Source organism: Mytilus edulis, chromosome 8 (assembly GCF_963676685.1).
Source record: "Mytilus edulis chromosome 8, xbMytEdul2.2, whole genome shotgun sequence".
Classification (NCBI taxonomy): Eukaryota; Metazoa; Mollusca; class Bivalvia; order Mytilida; family Mytilidae; genus Mytilus; species Mytilus edulis.
The window spans coordinates 19,336,454-19,363,743 of record NC_092351.1 but is presented as its reverse complement, the minus strand read 5'-3'; the positions used below and the strand labels follow the sequence as shown (position 1 = coordinate 19,363,743).

The following is a 27,290-nucleotide window of genomic DNA, read 5'->3' as shown; positions in this document are numbered from 1 at the left end:
CTTCTCAATATGATATTTAAACAATTTCTGTCTTTAAAGATGAAAAATGTAACATTTTTAGTTATAGGAACCTCTCTAAATTTGCCCATACAGTATGGATGTCCAAAGGCTCACTTTGTTAGCCGAAAGGTTCATTTTTTCTAAATGTTGTATATATTTTAGGACTTGTACTGTAAATTACAAACACAAGATTGAGGTGCGATTTTTTACCAGATGACAAAACGTTAAAAACAACTTATACGGATATTATATTTAATTGTGGTCTGTGGCCAGTCAGATGGATAAAATACCTAAGAAACACTGCTATACATCTTCACAGCTCTTACAGTAAGCTATGCATACATATTACCACCCAGAGTGTTGTAGGATCAGAAGTTATCAGGATTATTAAGTTTAAGGGAATATTTTTTCTATCCTTTGATCAAAACCATACCTGTTTTTAGTGTTGGTTTCATATTTTTGAGGTCTGATATCAAAAATAAATTTTAATTTTGTAAATAAAACTTTCACTAACAATTACAATTTCTTTATCTTTATATTAAATTTAACTTTATAACAAAACATTGCAGGAACATTTAATATGCATGAAAAATTGAAATTAATATAGATCAAAGTGACCTTTGAATATTAAATATACCTCCCTTTCACACAAAAAATCTACTTGTTTTTAGTTTCTGTTTCCTATTTTTTTCAGCTTTGAAATGTAGGATAAAATTAAATTTTGTAATTAAAACTTCCATAAACAATTGCAAATTCATGATATTTAATCCCATTTAACAAAGAATTGATTTAATATGCACGAAAATTAAATTAATATTCATCAAATAAAACATGAAACTAAGATATACCAGCCTCCCTTTTACAAAGATTATTATCAGGTCAAAAATCTATAAAATAAAAACGTATTTTCCAAAAGTGCATTATTTCGAAAAACAATATTTTGTTTCATCTATTGATCAAAATATCTCAATTCATAATGTACTTTAATTTGACAATACCATTCTGTTTTCACAGAAAGGTAATGTTTCTATCGTATTAATGCAGAAAATTACAGATATCAAGATAAAAATGAATATAAAACAGAACAAGAATGAATGTGTTATTTGTGCCAGTTATTATATTTTGAAGACAGGACTTGCATTGTTGTGAATAGAACATCCTCTTGATTTGTGTCCTATTAAATAACCTTTCATGCTGATGTTTTGATTCCTATTACTATAAATTGTTAGGCAGCAACCATTTGATTTTCGGGGGGGGGGGGGGGCTATGGTTTTTTTTGGAAAAAAAAGTTTGTTTCCAGTTTTTGGAGAAAAAACAAAATTTGTTTTTGATTCTGAGAAAAAAAAATTGTTTGTTTCACCCTCAGCTGCCACTATATGTAATGCTAAAATTGAAAGAAAAAAATTGTTTTCGACTTGTCGCGAAAAAAAAGTTTGTACAGAAAAAAAACCCATAGCCCCCCCAGAAAATCAAATGGTTGCTGCCTTAGTTGAAGAGCAACACTAACAGTTAAGTCACTGTATGTAACAAACTTTCATGTTCCTGTTTTGTGTCCTAATAATAAACTTTCCTTTTGAGGTTTTGCCAGGGGTAAACACTAAAAGATATCAGAAGGACCAAACAAAAGATATACTATACTGTAAATACCAAATGTAAATGTTCATACAATTTAAAAAAAAAAAAACTCAAAGAAGATGTGGTATGATTGTCAATTAGACAATTACCGGTAGCTACAAGAAACCAAATGTCACAGAAATTAACAACTATAAGTTAACATACAGCCTTCAACAAAGAGTACAACCAAAAAGACTTCTTCTTTTTGGAAATTAGGGCTAAAACTTTTTTTAAATTTTATCAGGAACCTATGCTTACATTAGTTTTTAGTAAAATTGTCAATGATACACTGATAAGAAATGAAACAAGAGGCTCTCAAGAGCCTGAATCGCTCACCTTAATTCTTTTGGTTAATCTCTCATCAAAGATTATTTTGGCTTTTCAATTTATTTAAATGTTTTTTGAATCGTCCTATTTTCTTCAAAAGCCAAAAAAAATAATCATTTTCTCCTTTGTTCTATTTTAGCCATAGGAGCTATGTTTCTTGACATACAAGGAAATAAAATATAAAATTTATACTAGATACTCTGAAACTCATTTAGCCTAAGTTTGGCTGAAATTGATACAGCAGTTTCAAAGGAGAAGATTTTTTAAAGTAAGTCAACATGATGAACAAATTGTGACAAAAGTCTTTAAAGGGCAATAACTCCTTAAGGGGTCAATTGACAATTTTGGTCAAATTGACCTAATTGAAGATCTTACTTTGCTGAACATTATTGCTGTTTACAGTCTATTTCTATCTATAATTATATTCAAGATAATAAACAAAAACAGCAAAATTTCCTTAAAATCATCAATTCAGGGGCAGCAACCCAACAACAGGTTGTCTGATTCATCTGAAAATTTCAGGGCAGATAGATCTTGACCTGATAAACAATATTACCCAATGTCAGATTTGCTCTAAATGCTTTGGTTTTTGAGTTATAAGCCAAAAACTGCATTTGACCCCTATGTTCTATTTTTAGCAATGGCGACCATGTTTGTTGATAGATCATAACTTCGGATACAATTTACAAACTAGATTTTCTAAGGAACATTCAGTTAAAGTTTGGAAGTATTTGGCCCAGTAGTTTTAGAGGAGAAGATTTTTGTAAAAGATTACTAAGATTTACGAAAAATGGTTAAAAATTGACTATAAAGGGCAATAACTCCTAAAGGGGTCAACTGACCATTTCTGTCATGTTGACTTATTTGTAAATCTTACTTTGCTGAACATTATTGCTGTTTACAGTTTATCTCTATCGATAATAATATTCAAGATAATAACCAAAAACAGCAAAATTTCTTTAAAATTACCAATTCAGGGGCAGTAATACAACAACAGGTTGTCTGATTCATCTGAAAATTTCAGGGCAGATAGATCTTGACCTGATAAACAATATTATCCCATGTCAGATTTGCTCTAAATGCTTTGGTTTTTGAGTTATAAGCCAAAAACTGCATTTGACCCCTATGTTCTATTTTTAGCAATGGCGACCATGTTTGTTGATAGATCACAACTTTTGATACAATTTACAAACTAGATACCCTAAGAAACATTCAGTTAAAGTTTGGAAGTATTTGGCCCAGTAGTTTTAGAGGAGAAGATTTTTGTAAAAGATTACTAAGATTTACGAAAAATGGTTAAAAATTGACTATAAAGGGCAATAACTCCTAAAGGGGTCAACTGACCATTTCTGTCATGTTGACTTATTTGTAAATCTTACTTTGCTGAACATTATTGCTGTTTACAGTTTATCTCTATCTATAATAATATTCAAGATAATAACCAAAAACAGCAAAATTTCTTTAAAATTACCAATTCAGGGGCAGTAACACAACAACAGGTTGTCTGATTCATCTGAAAATTTCAGGGCAGATAGATCTTGACCTGATAAACAATATTATCCAATGTCAGATTTGCTCTAAATGCTTTGGTTTTTGAGTTATAAGCCAAAAACTGCATTTGACCCCTATGTTCTATTTTTAGCAATGGCGACCATGTTTGTTGATAGATCACAACTTTTGATACAATTTACAAACTAGATACCCTAAGAAACATTCAGTTAAAGTTTGGAAGTATTTGGCCCAGTAGTTTCAGAGGAGAAGATTTTTGTAAAAGATTACTAAGATTTACGAAAAATGGTTAAAAATTGACTATAAAGGGCAATAACTCCTAAAGGGGTCAACTGACCATTTCCGTCATGTTGACTTATTTGTAAATCTTACTTTGCTGAACATTATTCCTGTTTACAGTTTATCTCTATCTATAATAATATTCAAGATAATAACCAAAAACAGCAAAATTTCCTTAAAATTACCAATTCAGGGGCAGCAACCCAACAACAGGTTGTCTGATTCATCTGAAAATTTCAGGGCAAATAGATCTTGACCTGATAAACAATATTACCCCATGTCAGATTTGCTCTAAATGCTTTGGTTTTTGAGTTATAAGCCAAAAACTGCATTTGACCCCTATGTTCTATTTTTAGCAATGGTGACCATGTTTGTTGATAGATCATAACTTCTGATACAATTTACAAACTAGATACTCTAAGGAACACTCAATTAAAGTTTGGAAGTATTTGGTCCAGTAGTTTCAGAGGAGAAGATTTTTGTAAAATATTACTAAGATTTACGAAAAATGGTTAAAAATTGACTATAAAGGGCAATAACTCCTAAAGGGGTCAACTGACCATTTCCGTCATGTTGACTTATTTGTAAATCTTACTTTGCTGAACATTATTCCTGTTTACAGTTTATCTCTATCTATAATAATATTCTAGATAATAACCAAAAACAGCAAAATTTCCTTAAAATTACCAATTCAGGGGCAGCAACCCAACAACGGGTTGTCTGATTCATCTGAAAATTTCAGGGCAGATAGATCTTGACCTGATAAACAATATTACCCCATGTCAGATTTGCTCTAAATGCTTTGGTTTTTGAGTTATAAGCCAAAAACTGCATTTGACCCCTATGTTCTATTTTTAGCAATGGCGACCATGTTTGTTGATAGATCAAAACTTTGGATACAATTTATAAATTAGATACCCTAAGGAACATTCAGTTAAAGTTTGAAAGTATTTGGCCCAGTAGTTTCAGAGGAGAAGATTCTTGAAATAGTTTACGACGACAGACGACGGACGACGACGGACGCCAAGTGATGGCATAAGCTCACTTGTCCCTTCGGGACAGGTGAGCGAAGATTCTTGAAATAGTTTACGACGACAGACGACGGACGACGACGGACGCCAAGTGATGGCATAAGCTCACTTGTCCCTTCGGGACAGGTGAGCTAAAAACTATATTTCTGCTCAAGATTGCAAAAATCAAGAAACTATACAAATCCTTGCAAAAATCTATTTTTAAGGGGGCTCCTGAGTATAAATCAATTTTTTTTCTTCTAATATAGGATTTCCCTATATTTTTTTATAAATTAACTTCATCATATACTTAAAAGAAAAATGAAATAAAAAAATGGGGTAACCGTTCATTTAAGCTCACAATCTGCCTCTGGAAGAGGCATACATTTTTTTTAATGTCCTTTTATTCTGATGAGCTAATACAAGGAAATAGAGGTAATATCGAAATAAAATTATAACCTAATTACAGAAATCGCTTAAATTTTACAATTATTTAGATATGTACAGCTTATTTGAAAACAATAATAAAAAATATAGGTCACAGATGAGTTAAAAAAGATATTTCAACTTGAATGCCAAAAAATGGCATTTTTGCACCAAAGGGAGATAATTTGGAGCTTTTTCAATGATGTAAACATTTTAAAAGTCATCTGGGGCCAAACCGAATCGTTTTTTGGGGTAGATTTTTGTACCATATCATAAAGTAATAACTAATAGTGTAAAAAATAAAAGTTGTAATGAAAAAATAAAGGTTTTAATTTTTTGCTGAAATTTTTGTACCCACGAGCCACCTTAAATCGTAGCCTACAAATTGGAAATGTTAAATTTTTCACTATTTAAGTCAAAGCAAATCATTTCTTGGGTAACATATGTGAAAATGATCAAAAGAGAGCTTATGTGATCATTGGTCAAAGCAAAGATCTATAAAGGATTTCACCTAGGACATTTTCAGAAAGAAGCTGGAGTCAAGCAGATCATTGCATTTGGCAGGGTTTAAACAAGGTTGACTAGTGAACACTGTGGTGCATTAACCAATCAGAAAATGAATCAGGAATCTGACAATATTAAACATTGTGACCAAATACTGTATAGGGGTTTATTTTCCCCAAATTTACATTTGGTAGTTTCTTGGACCAAATCTGTTATTATTTTTGTTTTCTTATCCCAAAAATCTGACATTCCTTTAAGATCAAATTTACTGAAAGAGATAATTTAGATAGTTATTTTGATCATGAATTTAAAAAAACAAGAGGCTCTCAAGAGCCTGAATCGCTCACCTGAATTTTTTTGGTTTAATCTCTCATCAATGATTATTTTTGATTTTCAATTTATTTAAATGTTCTTTGAATCGTCCTATTTTCTTCAAAAGCAAAAAAAAATCATTTTCTCCTATGTTCTATTTTAGCCATAGGAGCTATGTTTCTTGACATGCAAGGAAATGAAATACAAAATTTATACTAGATACTCTGAAACTCTGAAACTCATTTAGCCTAAGTTTGGCTGAAATTGATACAGCAGTTTCAAAAGAGAAGATTTTTTAAAGTAAGTCAACATGATGAACAAATTGTGAAAAAAAGTCTTTAAAGGGCAATAACTCCTAAAGAGGTCAATTGACAATTTTGGTCAAATTGACTTATTTGTAGATCTTACTTTGCTGATCAGTTTTGCTGTTTACAGTTTATCTTTATCTATAATAATATTCAAGATAATGACCAAAAACTGCAAAATTTCCTTAAAATTACCAATTAAGTGGCAGCAACCCAACAATTGGATGTTTGATTCATCTGAAAATTTCAGGGCTGATAAATATTGACCTAATGAACATTTTTACTCCATGTCAGATTTGCTCTTAATGCTTTCGTTTTTGAGATATAAGCAAAAACTGCATTTGACCCCTATGTTCTATTTTAAGTAACGGCGGCCATGTTTTTTGACGGATCAAAAATCAAAGCACACACTTTGTGCAGGATAATCTAAGGAACAATCATGCTAAGTTTTAACCAAATCCATTCAGTAGTTTCAGAGAAGAAGATTTTTGAAAGTTAGCAAATATGATGAACAAATTGTGAAAAATTGTCATTAAAGGACAATAACCCCTTAAGGGGTCAATTGACAATTTTGGTCATATTAACTTATTTATAGATCTTACTTTGCTGATCTTTTTTGCTGTTTACAGTTTATCTTTATCTATAATAATATTCAAGATAATGACCAAAAACTGCAAAATTTCCTTAAAATTACCAATTAAGTGGCAGCAACCCAACAATTGGATGTTTGATTCATCTGAAAATTTCAGGGCTGATAAATATTGACCTAATGAACATTTTTACTCCATGTCAGATTTGCTCTTAATGCTTTCGTTTTTGAGATATAAGCAAAAACTGCATTTGACCCCTATGTTCTATTTTAAGTAACGGCGGCCATGTTTTTTGACGGATCAAAAATCAAAGCACACACTTTGTGCAGGATAATCTAAGGAACAATCATGCTAAGTTTTAACCAAATCCATTCAGCAGTTTCAGAGGAGAAGATTTTTTAAAGTTAGCAAATATGATGAACAAATTGTGAAAAATTGTCATTACAGGACAATAACCCCTTAAGGGGTCAATTGACAATTTTGGTCATATTAACTTATTTGTAGATCTTACTTTGCTGATCTTTTTTGCTGTTTACAGTTTATCTTTATCTATAATAATATTCAAGATAATGACCAAAAACTGCAAAATTTCCTTAAAATTAACAATTAAGTGGCAGCAACCCAACAATGGTTTGTTTGATTCATCTGAAAATTTCAGGGCTGATAGATCTTGACCTAATGAACATTTTTACCTCATGTCAGATTTGCTCTAAATGCTTTCGTTTTTGAGATATAAGACAAAAACTGCATTTGACCCCTATGTTCTATTTTAAGTAACGGCGGCCATGTTTTTTGACGGATCAAAAATCAAAGCACACACTTTGTGCAGGATAATCTAAGGAACAATCATGCTAAGTTTTAACCAAATCCATTCAGTAGTTTCAGAGAAGAAGATTTTTGAAAGTTAGCAAATATGATGAACAAATTGTGAAAAATTGTCATTAAAGGACAATAACCCCTTAAGGGGTCAATTGACAATTTTGGTCATATTAACTTATTTATAGATCTTACTTTGCTGATCTTTTTTGCTGTTTACAGTTTATCTTTATCTATAATAATATTCAAGATAATGACCAAAAACTGCAAAATTTCCTTAAAATTACCAATTAAGTGGCAGCAACCCAACAATGGTTTGTTTGATTCATCTGAAAATTTCAGGGCTGATAGATTCTGACCTAATGAACATTTTTACCCCATGTCAGATTTGCTCTAAATGCTTTCGTTTTTGAGATATAAGCCAAAAACTGCATTTGACCCCTATGTTCTATTTTAAGTAACGGCGGCCATGTTTTTTGACGAATCAAAAATCGAAGCGCACATTTTGTGCAGGATATACTAAGGAACAATCATGTTAAGTTTCATTCAAATCCATTCAGTAGTTTCAGAGGAGAAGATGTTTGAAAAATTGTTAACGACGACGACGACAACGACGACGACGACGACGACGACGACGACGGACGCCAAGTGATGAGAAAAGCTCACATGGCCTTTTAGGCCAGGTGAGCTAAAAAAAAAAACACCAAAAAAATTCACAAAATTTTCTGTCTCTTTACAATAACTTGAGCAAAGGGTATAATTTATGAGCAGATGTGTGCAGTGCATTTTAATTCAAAAAACTGTTATAGTAATTGAAGAAAGACATGTTCAATGTGTGTGGTACATATTACGTCTTTTTTCACTGAAATCACTGAATACAATAACATTAGCACAAATGTTTGGTACATTAAAATAACAAATGTTAATGTTAAAGTATGTGTTTTCAAATTGTTGGCATCAGACTAAAACAAATAATAAGGGTTATTCAAATATTGAGACAACATCATGAATGCATTTATAAAAAGCATGCTTTTATTGCAAAATAGTCACCATCAATATGAAAAACAACATTGAAAGCTCAAGGTAGTTCTCATGGTATCAGATGTGTTGTCTGTGTGATCAAAATAAGATAGGAATTTCAGAAAAAAATTCTTCTTATGAATTCTATGTTTAAATATCTTGAACATGAAAGGATGGTATCAAACATTTGAAAAAGATGAAAAATTTTCTTTCCAGAAATCCATTTAAATTTTAGGCATATTTTGAACAATCAAAATATATTTAGATTTTTGTGTGTTGTTTATTTAATATTGAGATATTGCCATCTGATAAATATTGCTATTTTCCAATGCAGTGGATTATGTACTCATTGCATTGTCACTGTACTCAACTCAGAAAAACCATAGCCAGCCGAGATGCTTGAGGAAGAAAATTATCATTTTCAGAATTAGATGAGGGCATAAAGGTAGATTAGTGAATGCTAATTGAGTCACCCTCTTTAAATAAAATCAGTACTTACTTACTTTAAGATAAAAGCAAAATTTAAGAAAATTAAAATAATTAACTATAAATTTCATCTATAAATGCACTACATGACAATAGAATCACATTTAATCTTACCATAGGGAAGGAGTGGTGAAAACTGTAGTGGTATCAGACAGGTACAAAATGTACAGTGTACTTTTTTCAGTACTTTCGCATGTGGAGTAATTATCTACAATTAAAGGTACAAAATACAGTGAGTCCTATACACAGTCACTATTTATAAAAAACTTGAGAAGAAAAGTAACATGTCTAATATCTGAGGCTGATATTTTCTTTATTTTCAAAGATTTTTAAAACATTTGGTGTCACTTTAACACTTAATACACTTATTTGATAAATACATTGCACATCTGCAAAACAACTCTGCATTTTTTGACAATTGACATCATTCTGTGCCCTTCAAAAATATGAAAAATGAAACTGATGTTATGTTTGACACATCAGCATAAATTGACTCATTAGCCTTTCATGGCTGACTGATAAAGGGAGGTAATTTGGTAATGTTACACTTTATGGATTCTTAAATATCTCAGATATACAAACCACAGGTTACTGTTGAATGTATGTAATTGATTTAACAGGTGTGGAATTAATATGGTATATTTAGAAAGCACCTGTGACTTACACATGACAACTTAGGAAGTATTTTTGGTGGGAAGCAGAACCATATCTTTCATATGCCTTGATTTCATATGGTCTTCTAAAAGCTGTCGGGACTATCCATACGGTATCAGTTCTAAAATTTCCATCACTGTTGAACCTGAAAAATATAAGTTTGAAATATTTTTTTGTAATTTTAACTGATGAACCTACTTTATAAACATTTTTTCCCAGGTGTGACAAATTAGCCTACCATGTTTTATAAATTTTGATATTATTTAGTATAATACTCTCTTGGAATTCTTGTATTCTCTTTTGAATGCTTTTAATATTCTTGAAATCAATTAAAAGACTTGTTTTGTTACTGTTCATCTTCTAAACTTTAAGAGATCGTTAAAAAAAATAATAAGGAACCAATCCATTTGCTGTAAAAATTTGGTTTTGACAATCAAACCATTAAATAATGATAGAATAAGCAGACTAAACTGTGAAAAAAATTCTGTTAATTCCAAAATTTTTACCATGGTTTAACTGTTGTGAAATCGTGACAATATAGGTGTTTTTAAATTAGGTAGCATTATTTGAATGCAACATTTTCCCGAATCCTAATAATTTAACTTTTCAATGTTGTTTTTTTTGTTGTTTTTTTTAAATTGGGTTGCTGTTTTGGCTGTTGAACAGTTGATCAACGAGAGTTATGAAAAAGTTGAATTGTAAATTTTTATTTCTATTTGAATCATCTAATGACTGGAAATACTATAAATGATTATTTTTAACCTTTGATATAAATTAAATACATTGGTACTCTCATCTAATATGACATTACCTCCGACAGATGAAAGAACCAATCTATTCAATAAGAAAGCACAATATTAAACTATATATACAAAATTTGCAATTGTAGGGACAATCATGAAAATATGAAGAATGAACAGAAAAAGTGAAAATCACCATTATCGAACTTGACCTTAACATATTTAAATTTGAAAAGGTTTGGTAAAATTGTTCATGAGTAAATACACGGACATTTCTGGAAACACCATTTTTCAATCATTCAAGAACCATAACTCCTGTAAAAGTCAAAATCGTTATTATTGAACTTGACCTCAATTTTATCATCAGTAACAACATATCAAAATTTTTAAAGCTTCGGTTGAATGGTTCATGAGTAAATGTACAGACAACATTTTGCTGCCGCATGCTGACCAACCGACCATCCGACAGCCGTACATCCTCAAATGATCAATAACCGACATTTTTGTCACAAAAATCGGGTTAAAAATCTATTAATTGTTGACATATACAGCCTTAAGTAATAGAAATCAATTAAATAAATATGTTAACAGAAGGACAGAAATGTGAGAAAATCAGCATACTGCAAATTAAAATTGACCATAGAGTGACCATAGGGTGACCCCATAAACAAGTTAAATAAACAGATTTTGGTAAAAATAAAACAGAAGGTTACTTTTGTATCACCAATGCCTACTTATGATCTGTTGTACATTAACGTATCCAATTTCAAAGGTATAATGTCACTGTGAGCAGATTTTATATCTTTTTCACCTTCCATGTGAAGATCATAAAATTACAATACTGTGGTGACAGTGACCATTCAAAATATGGATGATAATTTCGCATCAGGATTTTAATCAGATTCGAAAAATTAATTGAAAATAAAACTATTGATGCAAAGTAATGTTTTGTTAAGGTTGTATGCTGCTGTGTTTGATTAAATATCATATTTAAGACTAGCAAAAAGTGAAAGGCGGCACTTGGCTATAATAAAACTCCATCAGTGACGGGTCATTTAAGTTGTATATGAGCTAGGTTGAGAAAATAACAGGATAGTTTTGGGTAATTGATTAAATCACATGTTTTTGTATTGGTCGGTCAGTTGTGACAACTTTATCAAAGTGTTCGGCATTGTCAAGTCTCAAGGCTAATGATGTTGTAATAAGCAGGTATTGGTAACATAACAAGTCCTACTGAATGAGAATGGGACGCAGTGACTCAAAACAAATGGAGTGCATATCTAAAATGAACTCAAAATATTTTGGTTAGAAGGACAATGAAATTCTAATGATTCTGTAATTGAAATAGAGAAAAGTTTAAATCTGATATCTTTATTTAAGGATAAAGGAAGAATGTTCACATGCAGAATTTTGCAAGCCTTTCACTAAAAGTTTGCAATTTTACGCATGGTCATTGATTTGCATATTTTAACTATTTTGTTTGAGGATAATTCTCCTCTGTTTAGGATTCAAAAATAAAATTATATAATATCCAAATAAAAAAAAATACCTACAGCCTAATATTGAAATCAAATTAATGTTGCTATACTACAAGAAACTCTTAAATGTCTTAGTAACCTTGTGACAAAAAATATCAAGTGAGCAATTTATAAACATTAACATACTTTTGGAAAGATTTTGATAAAAAATTCCTTTCTAAAATTAAATATATCTAGCTTTTCAATATTACCCATATTCTTGACAATGATGCATTCATAAGATATACTGGAAATCTTTGAATTTTCTCCCATCAATGCACCATGCTCATTAAAACTGAAGAAAACCTGGTAAAAAATATCCTCTTCAATGTTTGGTATATTCTCCATGAAGACACTGCTTGTATTATAAATTCTGTAAAATGGGTTAATCCAATCTGGTAGATAGAAAAAAAAATTAAAATAACATACATGAATTATAAAATAACCACTTCATCTATACACAACCATCAGAAAACAGCATGACATTCAAGCTTTGAATAAAAATAAGTTTATAGAGTGCTTGCACAATTTCTTGTACTAATTTCTTGCCTACATGTACTGTACTATGTTTTTCTATAAAAGTTGCAACTATATATGCAGAGCATATCAGTCCAAAACTAGACCAGTTTTTTGTTCATGTTGTTTATTTTGTTTGTTTCTCATTTTAATTGTTTTACATTTTTTTATGGATTGCTGTGCAGTACAGGACTGGGATTATGCTCATAGTTGAAATTAGTGCAGTGATCTATAGGTTCTAACATCTTGGTCTCTCATGGTTAGTTATTTCATTGGCAATCATACCACATCTTCTATACCTTTTTACAGAGTAAAGATTCCAGAATTACAATATACATGTAAATACCAATCAAATTCAACAGATTTGCTTCAAATCAACACTTCTATAAAAGTCTTTTCTCATTTCTGCTGATGCATCAAGATTCTGAATGTGTATTTTTAATATTTGATTTGATTTGATTTGATTTAATATTTGAGATGAGTCAGACTTATATAAATTTCTAAAAAAATTATAAAAGGTTAATCATTTGTTGTAAAGATTTCAACCTAGAAGACAAAAACTTTAAATTATGTACTACTACTACATTGTATAGTAAAAACAATAAATTGAAATTAAAAGATCCGTGTCTTCCTCGAATGCTAACATTTTATATGTGACAAGGAGTGGACCAGTGCGCTATTTTTTTTATTAAAACTATAATCTATAATTCACAGAAGACATGTGCTATAGGGAACAGAGAATTTTTTTTTCTCAATATTAGTTTACCACAGTACAACATCCAACAAGTTGTATAAGACTGCCTCACAAATTATAACTTATTGTTTACTGTTATGGACAAAGGGAGATAACTCATTTTGCACAAAAAAGTTTTACTTGTACATCTTTATTTTTATTGGAATGGACTAAATTATATACAGTAAAAGGGAATTAACTCTAGTTGAATTCCTTGCAAAACTAGTGATCAAAGACTTATCATAATTGACACAATTTTATCATTAGGTAGCTATTTCAATGAAAAACATAAAATCTTGTATGTACATATATTTGTAATGCTCCTTATATATGCAAATGGGCAATTTTACAATTGCAAACATTATCCAAGCTTAAAAACCCTCTTCAATCAAAATTAAGATTTTGTATATATAGACCAAAATGTATAATTATATAGTCAGGGGTTTCATGCATTTACAGTGCCAAAATAAGCCATTCAGAAATCCTACCTCTTTTTTTATATTTAACATACAATCAGTCTTTAAAAAGATTCCAAAAGGACCTTATCTATGCACTAGGAAGCATAATGCATCACACAGCAATATCATAAGTGCACAATTGATGAAAAATTGTAATTTAACAATAACAATACTTTAATGTCATATAGATATATGGTTGCCAGTTGTTTGCAACAAAGTCAAAGAATATTTTTTTTATTATTATAATGAAATAAAATTTCAATTGATAATAAGGTTAAGACTTTCACTTACATTTCAATATACATGTAGCATGGTCATGGATTTGCATATTTTAAGGTTTTTTTTGAGGATGTAATTTGGCAAGTCTTTCATTTAAAGTTTTAATTTCTAGCATGGTCATGATTTGCATAATCAAAATGTTTTGTTTGAGAGAATATTTCTGCTATATGTAGAATATAAAGATAAACTGAATACAATGTATATCTAAATGAAAAAAAAAATTCCATCAAATGTCTAAGATTTCAGAATCTAACTCAAGGTTGGCAAAAGTCCTGGTTTTAGAAGTATTGCCCAGCACAGTGAGAAATATTTAGAAAAACTAGGTTAAATTTTGATAGTTTAAAAGCAATTTTCATATCAGATTAAAAATCATTGAAAATGCTTTGTTGGATGTGTTTATTTAAATTCATGATTGTTTAAAACATGTCTTTATGAAAAGTTTTATGCACAATACATTTTTTTAAACATTTCGGCCCCAGATACATGTAGCTTCAACTGGTTCATGACGATCCAGAAAATGCTTGAAATTAATACTAAGTGCAGGGATACATGCGCACCCTTTATCTAGTAAATGATGTCATAAGGGTATACATAATTGAAAATCTTTTATGGAGATAGACATGATTTGAGAAAAAGTCTATTTTGAACTTATCCAGTAAGATAAAAAAAGTGCTTACTTAAGAAAAAATAACAATATTAAGTGTAAACTTTGCCAACCCTGAACAAATATAACAAATTCCTCATCTACTTTCACAGAACTTTTATTAACTTTTGTAATGAAGACTAAAGGCATTTAATTTATAAAATTGTGGCATTTATACTTAAATCTTTTTTAGAGTAATTAAAACTTATTTGAGTTTGGACAAGTTACATGTTTTTGATGGTTAAATCTATAAATCTACTACAGTACCTTGTCAAAGGTATATGTCACCTGCATTTATTTGCTTTATATTTATCATATACAAACATTTTTAAAAATAAAATTTTGAATTTATATGTTTGGATTTAAAAAAACAAGGCGTTAAAAGAAGTAAAATTGTCTAAATAATATTTTGTTTTGTTTTGTTTTAATTTTTTTCTCCTGATGTGAACACAGATAATAATATTTAGGCAGTGGCTATTTTGCCGGTCTATTTCACATAGTCCTGATTAAAAATCTGAAATAAGACGGGCAAAATAGCAAAAATCTATTTAAAAAAAAAACTATTTATGCACAAGTGATATATGTGGCTGGATGACAATAACCGTTTTTACAAGTTGGTCTGGCCTTCCTAGTCATTTAATTTTGGTTAACTGCACTTATTTAATTACATGTATTGTGTTTTTGTTAAATGTATGTTATTTATATCCATCTGATGAGTTAAGCCTTTTTCAACTGAATTGTATAGTTCTTTCTTATGTTGTACGGTTACACCACTGCCCCAGGTTAGGGGAGGGTTGGGATATGCATATAAATCTAGCTATAGACAGCAATTTTTTCTATAAAGGTTGAATAAGTTTTAATCAGAATGTCGATTTTTTATATGGGTTCGTACGCTTTGCTTATGTGTATTATATAATTTTTGTTTTAAAAAGACTTTTTTTTTTATACCTCCTATTAAAGAAAAGAAGTGCTAGTATAAATTTTTATATTTATGCTTTCTTTTTTAGACTTCTTGTAGTAGTGTCATTTTTAGCCTATAAAATAATAGTAAAAATATCTTTAAAGTTCTGTAATTAATTGTATTTATTATAAACGTTTAACTTGAATTTTGATAAAGGAATATTATTATTTTATAGGCTAAAAATGACACTACTACATTCTTATTAAAGAAAAGGACATTAGTATCAATTTTAATATTTTACTTTTTAAAAATGTTTTAAAAAGACATTTTTAGAGACTGTAAAGAATATCAATTTTAATACGCACGTTTTGTACAAATGTTTAAAGAAGTCATAGTTGTATATACATACAGATTTCTTATTGAAGTGTATGTTTCTATATTTTTTCTATTCTTAATTTCCTTACTTCGATTTTAATCTTAAGACTGTCAAAATAGTGCTTCTCAGCAAAATAGCCACTGCCTAACATTTACAATTTAATATGGTTGAAATTTAAAGCAAATTTCTGAACAGAAAATAATATTTGTGTTTATTTTGGGAGAAAAGGAAAATGATCCATACATGCCATAATAGTCCAAGATTACTCTGACGTTCAACGGCTGTTTTGCCAGACAAGTTGGGGCCGTGGGACATCAGAGCACGTCCCATATCAAAAAGTGGATATTTGCCCATCCAAAATAGATGTGCTGCTTCGTCACTTCTGGTGCAAAGTAACGGCCTTAGAATTATATAAATCGGGTATCAATTGGTTCATTTTTCACTTATCTCTTCATTTAGGTAAGTTTCACCCTACCTGCCACCCTTTATTTTCTCATATGTAGACAGTTTTCAAAGTGAAAAAAAAGTAGTTTTATATGAAATTAATGGGAAAAATCTCAAGTTATTGCCACATTCTGTATTCCAATTACGAGGAAAAGAATACAAATAGACAAATATTAGTGAAATAAAGTATCTGAAGTTGGAAATTAAAAAAGACATAAAATAGCTAGTAAAACCACCCACTTCTACTTGTATGACCTCATAAAACATCTGTGATCTGTTATTAGGATCTGACATCTGTAAATAGCCAAGAGAAATCTTTCTGTGTTGCCTGACACTGCGTAAATATTTGGCGCGGAACCATTAAAATTCAGCAGTGAATCTAGTTTAGTCCAGTCAAACTAAGATTTAACCTCAATCTAATTGCAACAGAAAATGTTTTAGTTCTAATCTATAGCATTATGCCCTTTATATACACAGAAAAAAGTTCCATAAAATCTAACTTGAGGAAATCTCAAAATCAGCATTTTTAATTTCCTCAGGAAATTAACATTGGAAGGGGAGATAACTCCACAATAATGAGTCTTTTTTTTGGTCAGTTTTTGAATGATTTTCTTGAAATTTATGTAAAGTATGATACTTTGATGGGGTTATAAGTTTGTATTTGACTAAATTATATTAATCTTATGCTCATGAAATGTACAAAACCGAAGTGTTATGGGTAGTATTATTTTTTTTGTGCATTTTTATTTAGGAAACTGCAAATTTGAAGCTTTGTGACCATTTTGAAAAAATAATGTGAAAATTTGGTATTGTTTACTTCTTCTTTTTCTTTGTTACAGAAAACCATCAACGTACTGATGTTTACTTTCCGGCGCATGCCTGGTAAATGATTTTTAATAAATTTATGTTGATAATTTTTGTCAAAATATAAATTAACAAAATATTTCTTAGGGAGCTACCATTTGATTTTTATGGGGGGGCTAGGATGAAAAATTTTGTCCTGCATTTTTTTTATAGTTGTTATCTCTGTCCTGCCTTTTTATTTTTCACTCTATTCGGTCCTGCCTTTTTTTTTATTAGTTTATCCTGACTTTTTTTACCTAAATTGTCATCCTGCTTTTTTTTTTGTAAAGTGTCTCATCCTGCCTTTTTTTTTTTACTCAAAACTCCTGTCCTGCCTATTTTTTTCAAATTTCATCCAACCCCCCCCCCCCCCCCCCCCCCATAAAAATCAAATGGTAGCTCCCTTATTCAAAGTTGTTTTTGGTCATATATTCTCGTATTTTCAATTTTTACAATTTTTCTTTGATTTTAATTTATACAATTTTTTATTTAGTTTTTAAATGTTACATTTTTTGGTATAAGATAAAAACAAGAGTATCTGTTTATTTCAGATGAGCAAAATATCAAGGAGCACGTCGTGTGATCCTTGAAGTTTTCTGTAGTACTTTTTTTTGTAATTTCAGGGAATATCTGAATATTATATTTTTTCAGCCAGTTTGGATTATGGATAACTGAATTATTGACACTAACATTGTCCATGCAAATAAATATCATATTTTGCATGTATTGTCTGTTGTAAATTATGGTTCATTTTTATCATAGAAGATAGTTTATCAAGTTTATAACTGACAAATCAGTTGGATGATTTACTTGTGATTGTAATGTACTGCTTTCCCGCCAAACAGAGTTATCCTTCTTTTTGTAATAAACATCCATGTTTTACAAACGTTTCAGTCAAGGAAACTCATATAGTTACAGTAAAGCGTTTTATTGATTTTGATCTGTAACGAGCACCGGCTTCGAAACGAAACATTTGAGTCTTTTTAAACATTTAGAATGGAAAACGAAGAAAATCCACGTGTATTTTTTGATATAGAAATAGGAAGTGAATCGGGTATGTTTAAATAATGTTGATATGATGTTTCCGAGGCCAGGTTTATAACTGTCAATGGTGTCCTTCTTCAGTTCTTGTATTTTTAAATACTCTAACTTTAAATAACTTGACTTTAAACAGTCATAGTTCCAAACAGTAAGACTGACCATACTGAGCTGTTCAAAAACTAAATTTTGCGCGAACTGCAGTAGTTTGTAACTATCTGTAGGACTCAGTAGTATGCATCACTACAACCGAGGAGTTTAAATCAGTGTGACTATCTCGCGTGCAGATGAGCCCATCAGACAATAGCTGAAAGGAATCTGTGACCTACACATCCACACACAGATATGGAAATACAGATAAGGCTCCTGTCAGGCGTCAAATGATCATTTTCGGCTACTGTTTGCATCAAAAGGGGGTCTCATTGGGGGGTTCCGATCCCGGAACCTGCTTACTGTTTAGTCAGATTCCTGTATCCCGCTTACACTATGTACGTGAGCAATTCTCATTTTTTGTCATTTCCCGGGTCCCGTTAAACCTCATTTCCCGTTTTCACAACACAATAATTTGACTTTCACTTGGCCTGCTTACAAAAAATCGGCAATCCCGTGTCACGCTTAGACCCCAATGAGACCCACTCAAAATAGTTAACTCTTATGTACCGTTTGTCAAACATATATATATCCTTATCATGATTCGTTATGTCTCAAATGATTGCTGTAACTGTTTTTTTTTTGAAAGGATTTTGTCAAAATCAGTCATCACATCCATCATGTAGCTAAGCTATAAATCCAAATTTGCTAATTGGCCACTCATTATTGGTTATAAATTATGGAACAAATAAATCTGTTTCGCTTTGTCCATCTTTCTCATTAACCATTGAATAACTAAAACAAATGACATGTACTAGCCATAGATCTGAAGTGGACTTCGTCAGTATGTATATGGGCAGGAATTCGCTAGTGAAATTTTAGGGTCAATAGTGTTTATCCAATTAAAAAATAAAGAAATCATGCAAATATGGAGAATAAACATTGTTTAAATATCAAAGTGGGTTAGTCTTTATTGCCACATGCAAAAAAAATGGATCCAATTAAAAAAATCAACAAAAAATCAGCACTTGTTATGTGCTGGCAGTTGAAAACTGTAGACAAAAAGTGTGACATTTCTGCAGTGGCAAAACCCCTAGTCATATTTAGAATATGCCTGAAGAATTGTGCTACTATAATAGTTCAAAATCAACTGCAAAATGATCGGTCTATCATTTAGAAACCCCATTTTGTACAGAATCCGATTATAGCTGCAAATAAAATACGTTTGAAAATGGACAAGTGCATGTAACTTTTCCCGTCAACAAATGTTACATGCACCTTTTCATTAGCTGATGAGCTTTGGAAACAGGTTATTGGTCCAGCATGGCAAATTTTGAAAGGTGTCAACAATGGTTACAATTAGGATTTCATGATTTTTATCAATCAACTGAAGTTTGAAAAATATAGAAGGTAAGAAAATTTATTTCATTTTCGTGTCAATAATGCCCAATAATACTCATCTTTTTATAACAGTTGTATACTTTTTATAGTAAGCATTAACCTAATTATTTTTTTCACATTTCAACCCAATGACAATTACATTAAAATGTGGCTTTGTCATCTTTCACACTTGGCATCTACCAGTGATCAAGCAGATGATAAGAGAGTGGGACCAGGTTAATTTGACCTCACAATGAAGTGTTACATGCACTTTTTGTGTAAATTAGGTTCTTTGATAATGATGTGTGACTTGCTTTGCAATTTTGTCAAAAAATATAAGTTTATCTTGTATTTAAACAGGTTTGACCCTTACGATATTCATTTTATTGCTGGAGAGATTTCTGTACATAACATTGACACGAAAATATTTACCAAGGAAAGGTGTCTATGATACATGCAAAAGCTTTTTTTTGTACGATTTGCCTTATCAATCTAATTTTTTACATGAACTACCACAGATTAATTGCCAATTTGATTAACTAGTACTTGTATTCATTCTCAGCATTATAAAGATAACTGGCCACTTAATTTGAAAACATAAAATGTAACATTGACACCAGAATAAAAACAATATTACTTTATTACACTTAAAGCATAATTGGCCAGTGCATAATATTAAATCAAATGTAAATTTATGCTGAATTCTTAACAGAGAAGTTGTTGATCTTTCTTGATTTCTAGACTTTACAATATTTACTTGTAATTCTTATCGTTTAAAGGCATGTAACATTGACACATCTTCTGCGTCCAGGTTACATGCTACAACCTAATAAATGTGCATACAATTATTCAATCAATAAAATCTTGTTGAAATTTAAATTTGCTTCATTAAAATGATATTAAAGAAATAAATGAGTTTTAATTATTTGTGTTTATTTTTTTCCTGATTGACTAGCAATTTGTCCTCATCATTTGTTGGTGTTCCTGTCAATGTTACATACATAACCCAGAATTATAATGTTTTAAAAGCATTGATTTCCAAACCTCTGTTATGAGCTTTAAAATGAGTTTATCTGAGTTTATAAATGACTAACATCTGAAATATTGTCATCACACAATTTCTTTGATGCTCCTATGATAACTTTATGAGTAACATGGACTACGATTTTTGTATCAGGTCTTTTTTGTGTTACATGAGAAGATTTTACTGTGTTGAAATCAACATTTAATCTAATTTTTAATATTCAAAGTTATTATTATGATACTTATTTTAAAAAATAATGTATAAAGTAAACCCAAATTAAACTTTTTTTTCATTAAGAAATTGTGTATGTAACATTGACAGAGTCTATTATTTAGACTTTTACATGTTCAGGCCAGTGTTACATGCGTAAACAAAACTTACTGCCATATGGAACTATTATCTTATTTTTATTTTACAAAATTAAAGCGTTTTCCTGTTTTCCTGTTTAATTTGTCTTTTAACACTAGTTAGTAACATTGACAACAATATTTTGTGTCAAGATTTTTTTATGTTACATGCAAAGGTATTACTTCCTTAAAGTCAGAGATTTATATAACATTTTATAACCTAAATGATTAATAAGATATTACTGGGCAGCAATTTTATTATTTCTCCAAAGTTGACTATTAAGCACACCACTTTCATCTTCTGGTCTTCATGTATGTAACATTGACATACAACCTTTTACTTTCTGTCAATGTTACACGCATGAACAGAACTGATAACATTTACTAACTCATTTGCTCTATAAAGAGATTATTGATAATTTAACTTGTTTTACCACCATCAAACTTCATCTTTATTTCTTAATATAGATATTCTTTTTAGAAGTGTATTTTCTTCATTGACAACAAAATTGGTGTCAGTCTTGAAAATTTACATGCAATTTAAAAAAAAAATCTACAGGCAATATAAACCTAAGAAAGAAAAAGATAATCAGCAATAAATGTGATGAAGAAAACTCTCAGGAAGATGCTGCAAAAAGATACTGTCCCTGTCAACCAGTCAGATGGTGATGTCCCTGGCAGCCAGACAGATGGTGATGTCCCTGTCAGCCTGGAAGATGGTGGTGTACATATCAGTCAATCAGTTAGTTGGTGATGTTCCTGTCAGTCAGTCAGTCAGTCTGTGATGTTCTTGTAAGCCAGTCAGAGGGTAATGTCCCTGTCAGCCAACAGATGGTGATGTCCCTGTCAGCCTGGAAGATGGTGGTGTACATATCAGTCAATCAGTTAGTTGGTGATGTTCCTGTCAGTCAGTCAGTCAGTCTGTGATGTTCTTGTAAGCCAGTCAGAGGGTAATGTCCCTGTCAGCCAACAGATGGTGATGTCCTAGTCAGCCTGGCAGATGGTGATGTTCATATTAGTCAGTCAGTTGGTGATGTTCATATTAGTCAGTCAGTTGGTGATGTTCCTGTCAGTCAGTCATATGGTGATGTTCCAGTCAGCCAGTCAGATGGTGATGTCCCTGTCAGCCAGTCAGATGGTGATGTCCCTGTCAGCCAGTCAGATGGTGATATCCCTTTCAGCCTGTCAGATGGTGATAACCCTATCAGCCTGGCAGATTATGATGTCTGTGTTAGCCAGTCTGATAAGGTCCCTATTAGTGAGTCAGGTGGTGACGGTCCTTTCAGCCAGTCAGATAGTAGTGTTTGTCTGTGTCAGAAAACCAGATGATGGTGACTGTGTATGCAGACATACTAGTGATCTCCAATTTGACCATTCTACAGCAGTGTAGAAGATAGTTATTTCAAAATCTTGTTTATTTATCCCTTTTCAATCACCAGTCAACACATGTATCATGTGTATTTACTGATGCTCATTATAGAAATCATGAGGAATTCAATTTGTAACATTTTTTTTTATTGTTATGCCAATAATTGACATTCCAGAATATCTTTTGCATTATAAGAGGTTCAGGCTCCTTCTGATTTCAAAATAATAATAATAAACTCATCATGGATACCAGAATTGAAATTTTGTAGGCCAGAAACGCTTTTCGTTTACAAAAGACTCTTCAGTGACGCTAATGAAACAAAAAAGTAAAAGAAGGCCAAATAAAGATGAAAACAGGACTATGGTCTAGTGGGTGTTGGTTTTCTCTTCTGAATTGTTTTACACTGGTCATTATGGGGCCCTTTAAATTGTGGCTTCCTGTAGTTTAGGTAACAAGTTTTCAAGATGAAATGGCATTGAAAAATCAAAACAAGATATTTGAGAGTTTCTATATTATTGTAAATTTTATAATCTATGCATGGATTTTGGTTCTGATTGAGGGTAGATTAATTGTTGTTTTGTTTTTTTATTTTTTCAGATAGATAGTTGAAGATGTTGGAGACAGAAAACAAGAAACAAGAAACTTGTTTTGAATGTTTGAAATAAAATTTATTGTTTAAACCTTAAAAAGTTATCATAAATGTAAGATTAACCAGCAGAAATAAAACGAGATATGGGGTAATATGTATATCAGACAACAACCTCAAAGATGAAACCCAAATTGTTCTTTATAGAAGTTATGTAAACGATTGAAAATAAGATTCTCAATAAATGCAGCTGTATCAACCTCTCGTAGATTTGTCCATATTTTGTCTTGGTTTTTAAAACTATTAGTTTTAAGTGTAACTGACTGTGTCACATGAATGAGGGATACATGTAATCATTTTGCACCCTTACTTTGTCAGTATTAGTTATTGAGTGAGAAACTTGTGGATGCTGATGGTTGTGTGGTTGTCTTCTTATCAATCTCATCCCTGTGCATAAAAAAACGGGTTGCTTACTTACTGATATAAAAATGTTTCATGTTGTGGAAATTTTGGATGACTCCTTCATCAATTGATCTATCTTTGGTCTTAATTTTATTTTTCTGGTTATTTTGACATTTGAATATCTTTTAATTTAGCCTTCCATAGTGTACCACCATGAACAAGCATAACTACTGGTATAGTTAAAAAATATGTCTGCTGTCTGAAATTTAGGTGAATGGTTTTGGTATTAACCACTATTTAAATAATATCATATATGAGAAATGTGGCAGTATAATTGTATAATTTACATTCAGATGGTTGTTTGGAGGCTTTTTATATCTTTTAAGGTCAATTCTGGCATGGTTCATTATTCATACTTTTTGTGTCCACGTTACATGCAACATTTAAGTCACTATTTATTGACAGAAATGAGATAATTGCAAAAATAGTAATACAATTTTTTAATGTGAGGGTAACACAATGAAAAAGAGCCTTTACATGTTCAGAAAGAAAATGATTCTTACTGTATTTATCTCTTAAACATTGCATGTAACATTGACAGAAAAGTAGAGGAAACTTGTTTTCACAAAATTTCTGAAAGAAATGAAAATATACATTTTAGAGTTTTGATGATAGACAATGTGTTGTGATCAATATATATGATATTGAATGTTGAATAAGTTAAGGAATCATTAATCTCAATTTGGAAAAAGAGTCCATGTTACATGCTCCAAATTCATTATTTGCTTTGGTTCCAAACTGACGCAAGTTTAAAAATGATTTTTTTGGTTACAAATAGAAGGACACCATTTGTAGCAATAATTTGTAAAAAATTTAGAAGCTTATAATGATTTTTATTTTTTTCTTACAATGTCACACTAAAGTAGCATTAGTGAATTCCTGCCCATATTGCAATCTGTTACATGTACAAAATGTAATGACAACAGATTTGCAAATAAAACCTCTGACTGAAGAATAATGATCCAAAAAGTGAAAAACATATATATTAAATTCAAAATGGAAATGGGAAAAATGTCAAAGAAACAACAACCCCGACCTAAGAGTAGACAACAGCCAAAGGCCAGCAATGGGTCTTCAACACGAGAAAACCCCTCATTTGGAGATGGTCCACCACTTTTAGCACCCATTAATCAACATCTTTTTAGATTTCCTTTAGGTTTCAAGTTAATATTGGAAGATGTGGTATGAGTGCCAATGAGACAACTCTCCATCCAAGAAACAATTTATAAAAGTAAACCATGAATCATTTCAAATTGTTATGTGATGTTGGTGTTGACTATAAAATTGAGAATGGAAATGGGGAATGTGTCAAAGAGACAACAACCCGCCCAAATAAAAAACAACAGCAGAGGGTCACCCAGTGTTCTCCCCAGGATTTTTGGATAGCACCAGGGTAACGCGTGTCGAAATGATTTGTACAATATGTTGTGTCGCGTTGCATCGCTTATTTTTTCTTCTTGTTAGTTTTTGTGCCATTACCTTTTTGTCGTTTGTTTTGTTTACTGTGTTATGTAGACTTTGGGTAAAAAAATACTGGTAAAAAAAGTAAATCAAACAGTTAGTATACTTTAATATCTTTTAAGAATAAATAACAGAAAGCACTTTTAGTCTTTAAACTAGTCACTTTTTATACTTTGATCAAGCCAATTTTGTCCTGATACTTGTACATGTAGTTACACTGCACATTCCCCACTTTTGTTAGATTACACCATAACAATTAACTTTTAAACAAGATTAAATTTTAATGCAGAACCTTAAAATAAATTAAATACTATTTTCCATAGCTTTAGACATGATTCTTTTAGACATCAATAAAATTATTATTAGAATCATTATTGTGTTATTTCATGATAGACATGAAAAGTATACTTATATTATCAATGTGAACACTCATGAAAAGTAATCATGTCTGGCTGAGTTGCAATCACTTAAAATTATTTTTTCTTCTTTTTAAATTGAATTTTTTGATACTATTGAGCTGTTGAACCAATGGAAGTACTAAACATGTTTGTTTAAATATACAACCCTAGCTCAGTTACCAGACTTAGATTGATATGCTACCTATTTAATACAATATGTCTGTGCTTTAATTAAAGTATGATTGTCAAACATAATTTGCAATATATTTTTGTTGGTATGTTCAAAGAAAGTTTTTATCCTTTAGGTAACATCCTTATATAATTTTGCATTCAATTTGTACTTTATTTCCATATTAAATGATGGATAATATTTTAGGAGCACATTTTTGTAATAAGCTAAATCAGGGGAAGTAAGTCAAGTTTAAAATTTAAAAATACGCAAATAATTTATGACCAAAGGCAGAAGTAATAGAGTTAATTAACAAATGTCTGCTTGTCCCTCAAAAGTCTTTGATCATTAAGTTATGATCTCTTAATCAATTAAAACACAAGAATTAGGTACATGGATTAAATCCAATCATCAAGGTTAACCTCAAAAGGTAAATCGATCACGTGGTGTAAACAATCTTTGTTGTCAGAACTGGATTGAACCGGTTTGAACTGGTCAATTTTCATCTGAAATTTTTAAAATACCCCACGGAAAGGTTTACCGATTTATGATTTCTTTTACCGAAAATTTTAGCACCACGGTGAAAAAATATACATCGCGGCAAGAACGATACCACCACGGTAGAAAATTATACATCGCGGGCCCGCGGTCCTTTAAGGGCCTGGGGAGAACACTGGTCACCAACAGGTCTTCAATGTAGCGAGAAATTCCCGCACCAGGAGGCGTCACTCCTTCAGCTGGCCCCTAAACAAATATATACTAGTCCAGTGATAATGAACGCCATACTAATTTCCAAATTGTACACAAGAAACTAAAATTAAAATAATACAAGACTAACAAAGGCCAGAGGCTCCTGACTTGGGACAGGCGCAAAAATGCGGCGGGGTTAAACATGTTTGTGAGATCTCAACCCTCCCCCTATACCTCTAACCAATGTAGTAAAGTAAACGCATAACAATACGCACATTAAAATTCAGTTCAAGAGAAATCCGAGTCTGATGTCAGAAGATGTAACCAAAGAAAATAAACAAAATGACAATAATACATAAATAACAACAGACTACTAGCAGTTAACTGACATGCCAGCTCCAGACTTCAACTAAACTGACTGAAAGATTATGATTTCATCATATGAACATCAGGCACAATCCTTCCCGTTAGGGGTTTAGTATCATACCATCATAACATATATGAGAAGAACATAACCCGTGTCATGCCAACAACTGTTTTTAGAATAAATGTGTTTAGTTCCGATGCAAAGACCTTATCAGTGACTCAATATTAACGCCAAAATATGCAATCTTTAATGACTTGACAACAGTATCGTAATTATATCCCTTCTTAATAAGTCTATTCAAAGGTTTTGTAAGTTTCTGAGGTGAATACTGACACCTTTGTGCTTTATAAAGAATATTACCATAAAAAATTGGATGTGAAATACCTGAACGTATTAGAAGTCTGCATGTTGAGCTATATTTACGAATGATGTCTTTATACCGATGATAAAATTTAGTAAATGTTTTGACTAGTTTGTGATATCGAAAACCCTGGTGTAATAATTTTTCAGTAATACATAAATTTCTCTCGTTAAAATCTAAAACATTGTTACATACACGAGCGAATCGTACAAGTTGAGATATATAAACACCGTAAGATGGTGACAA

General features: G+C 31.0%; 2 protein-coding genes across 2 annotated transcripts in view; one reads left to right on the top strand and one right to left on the bottom strand.

Moving 5' to 3' along the window:
- The window catches only part of LOC139485012 (protocadherin beta-13-like), a 75,898-nt gene extending 63,394 nt beyond the window's left edge, over nt 1-12,504 (bottom strand). The window contains exons 1-3 of the mRNA XM_071269104.1: nt 12,322-12,504; nt 9,863-9,997; nt 9,313-9,406 (exon numbers count right to left, since the gene is read on the bottom strand). The gene's annotated coding sequence lies outside the window, so the exon portion shown is untranslated. The remainder of the gene's footprint in view (nt 1-9,312; nt 9,407-9,862; nt 9,998-12,321) is intronic.
- A 5,703-nt stretch (nt 12,505-18,207) lies between these two features.
- Nucleotides 18,208-27,290, top strand: part of LOC139485010 (peptidyl-prolyl cis-trans isomerase D-like) — a 44,000-nt gene continuing 34,917 nt past the window's right edge. Inside the window, exon 1 of the mRNA XM_071269101.1 lies at nt 18,208-18,356. Within this exon, the coding sequence (XP_071125202.1) occupies nt 18,299-18,356 (58 nt within the window). The 5' untranslated portion in view covers nt 18,208-18,298. The remainder of the gene's footprint in view (nt 18,357-27,290) is intronic.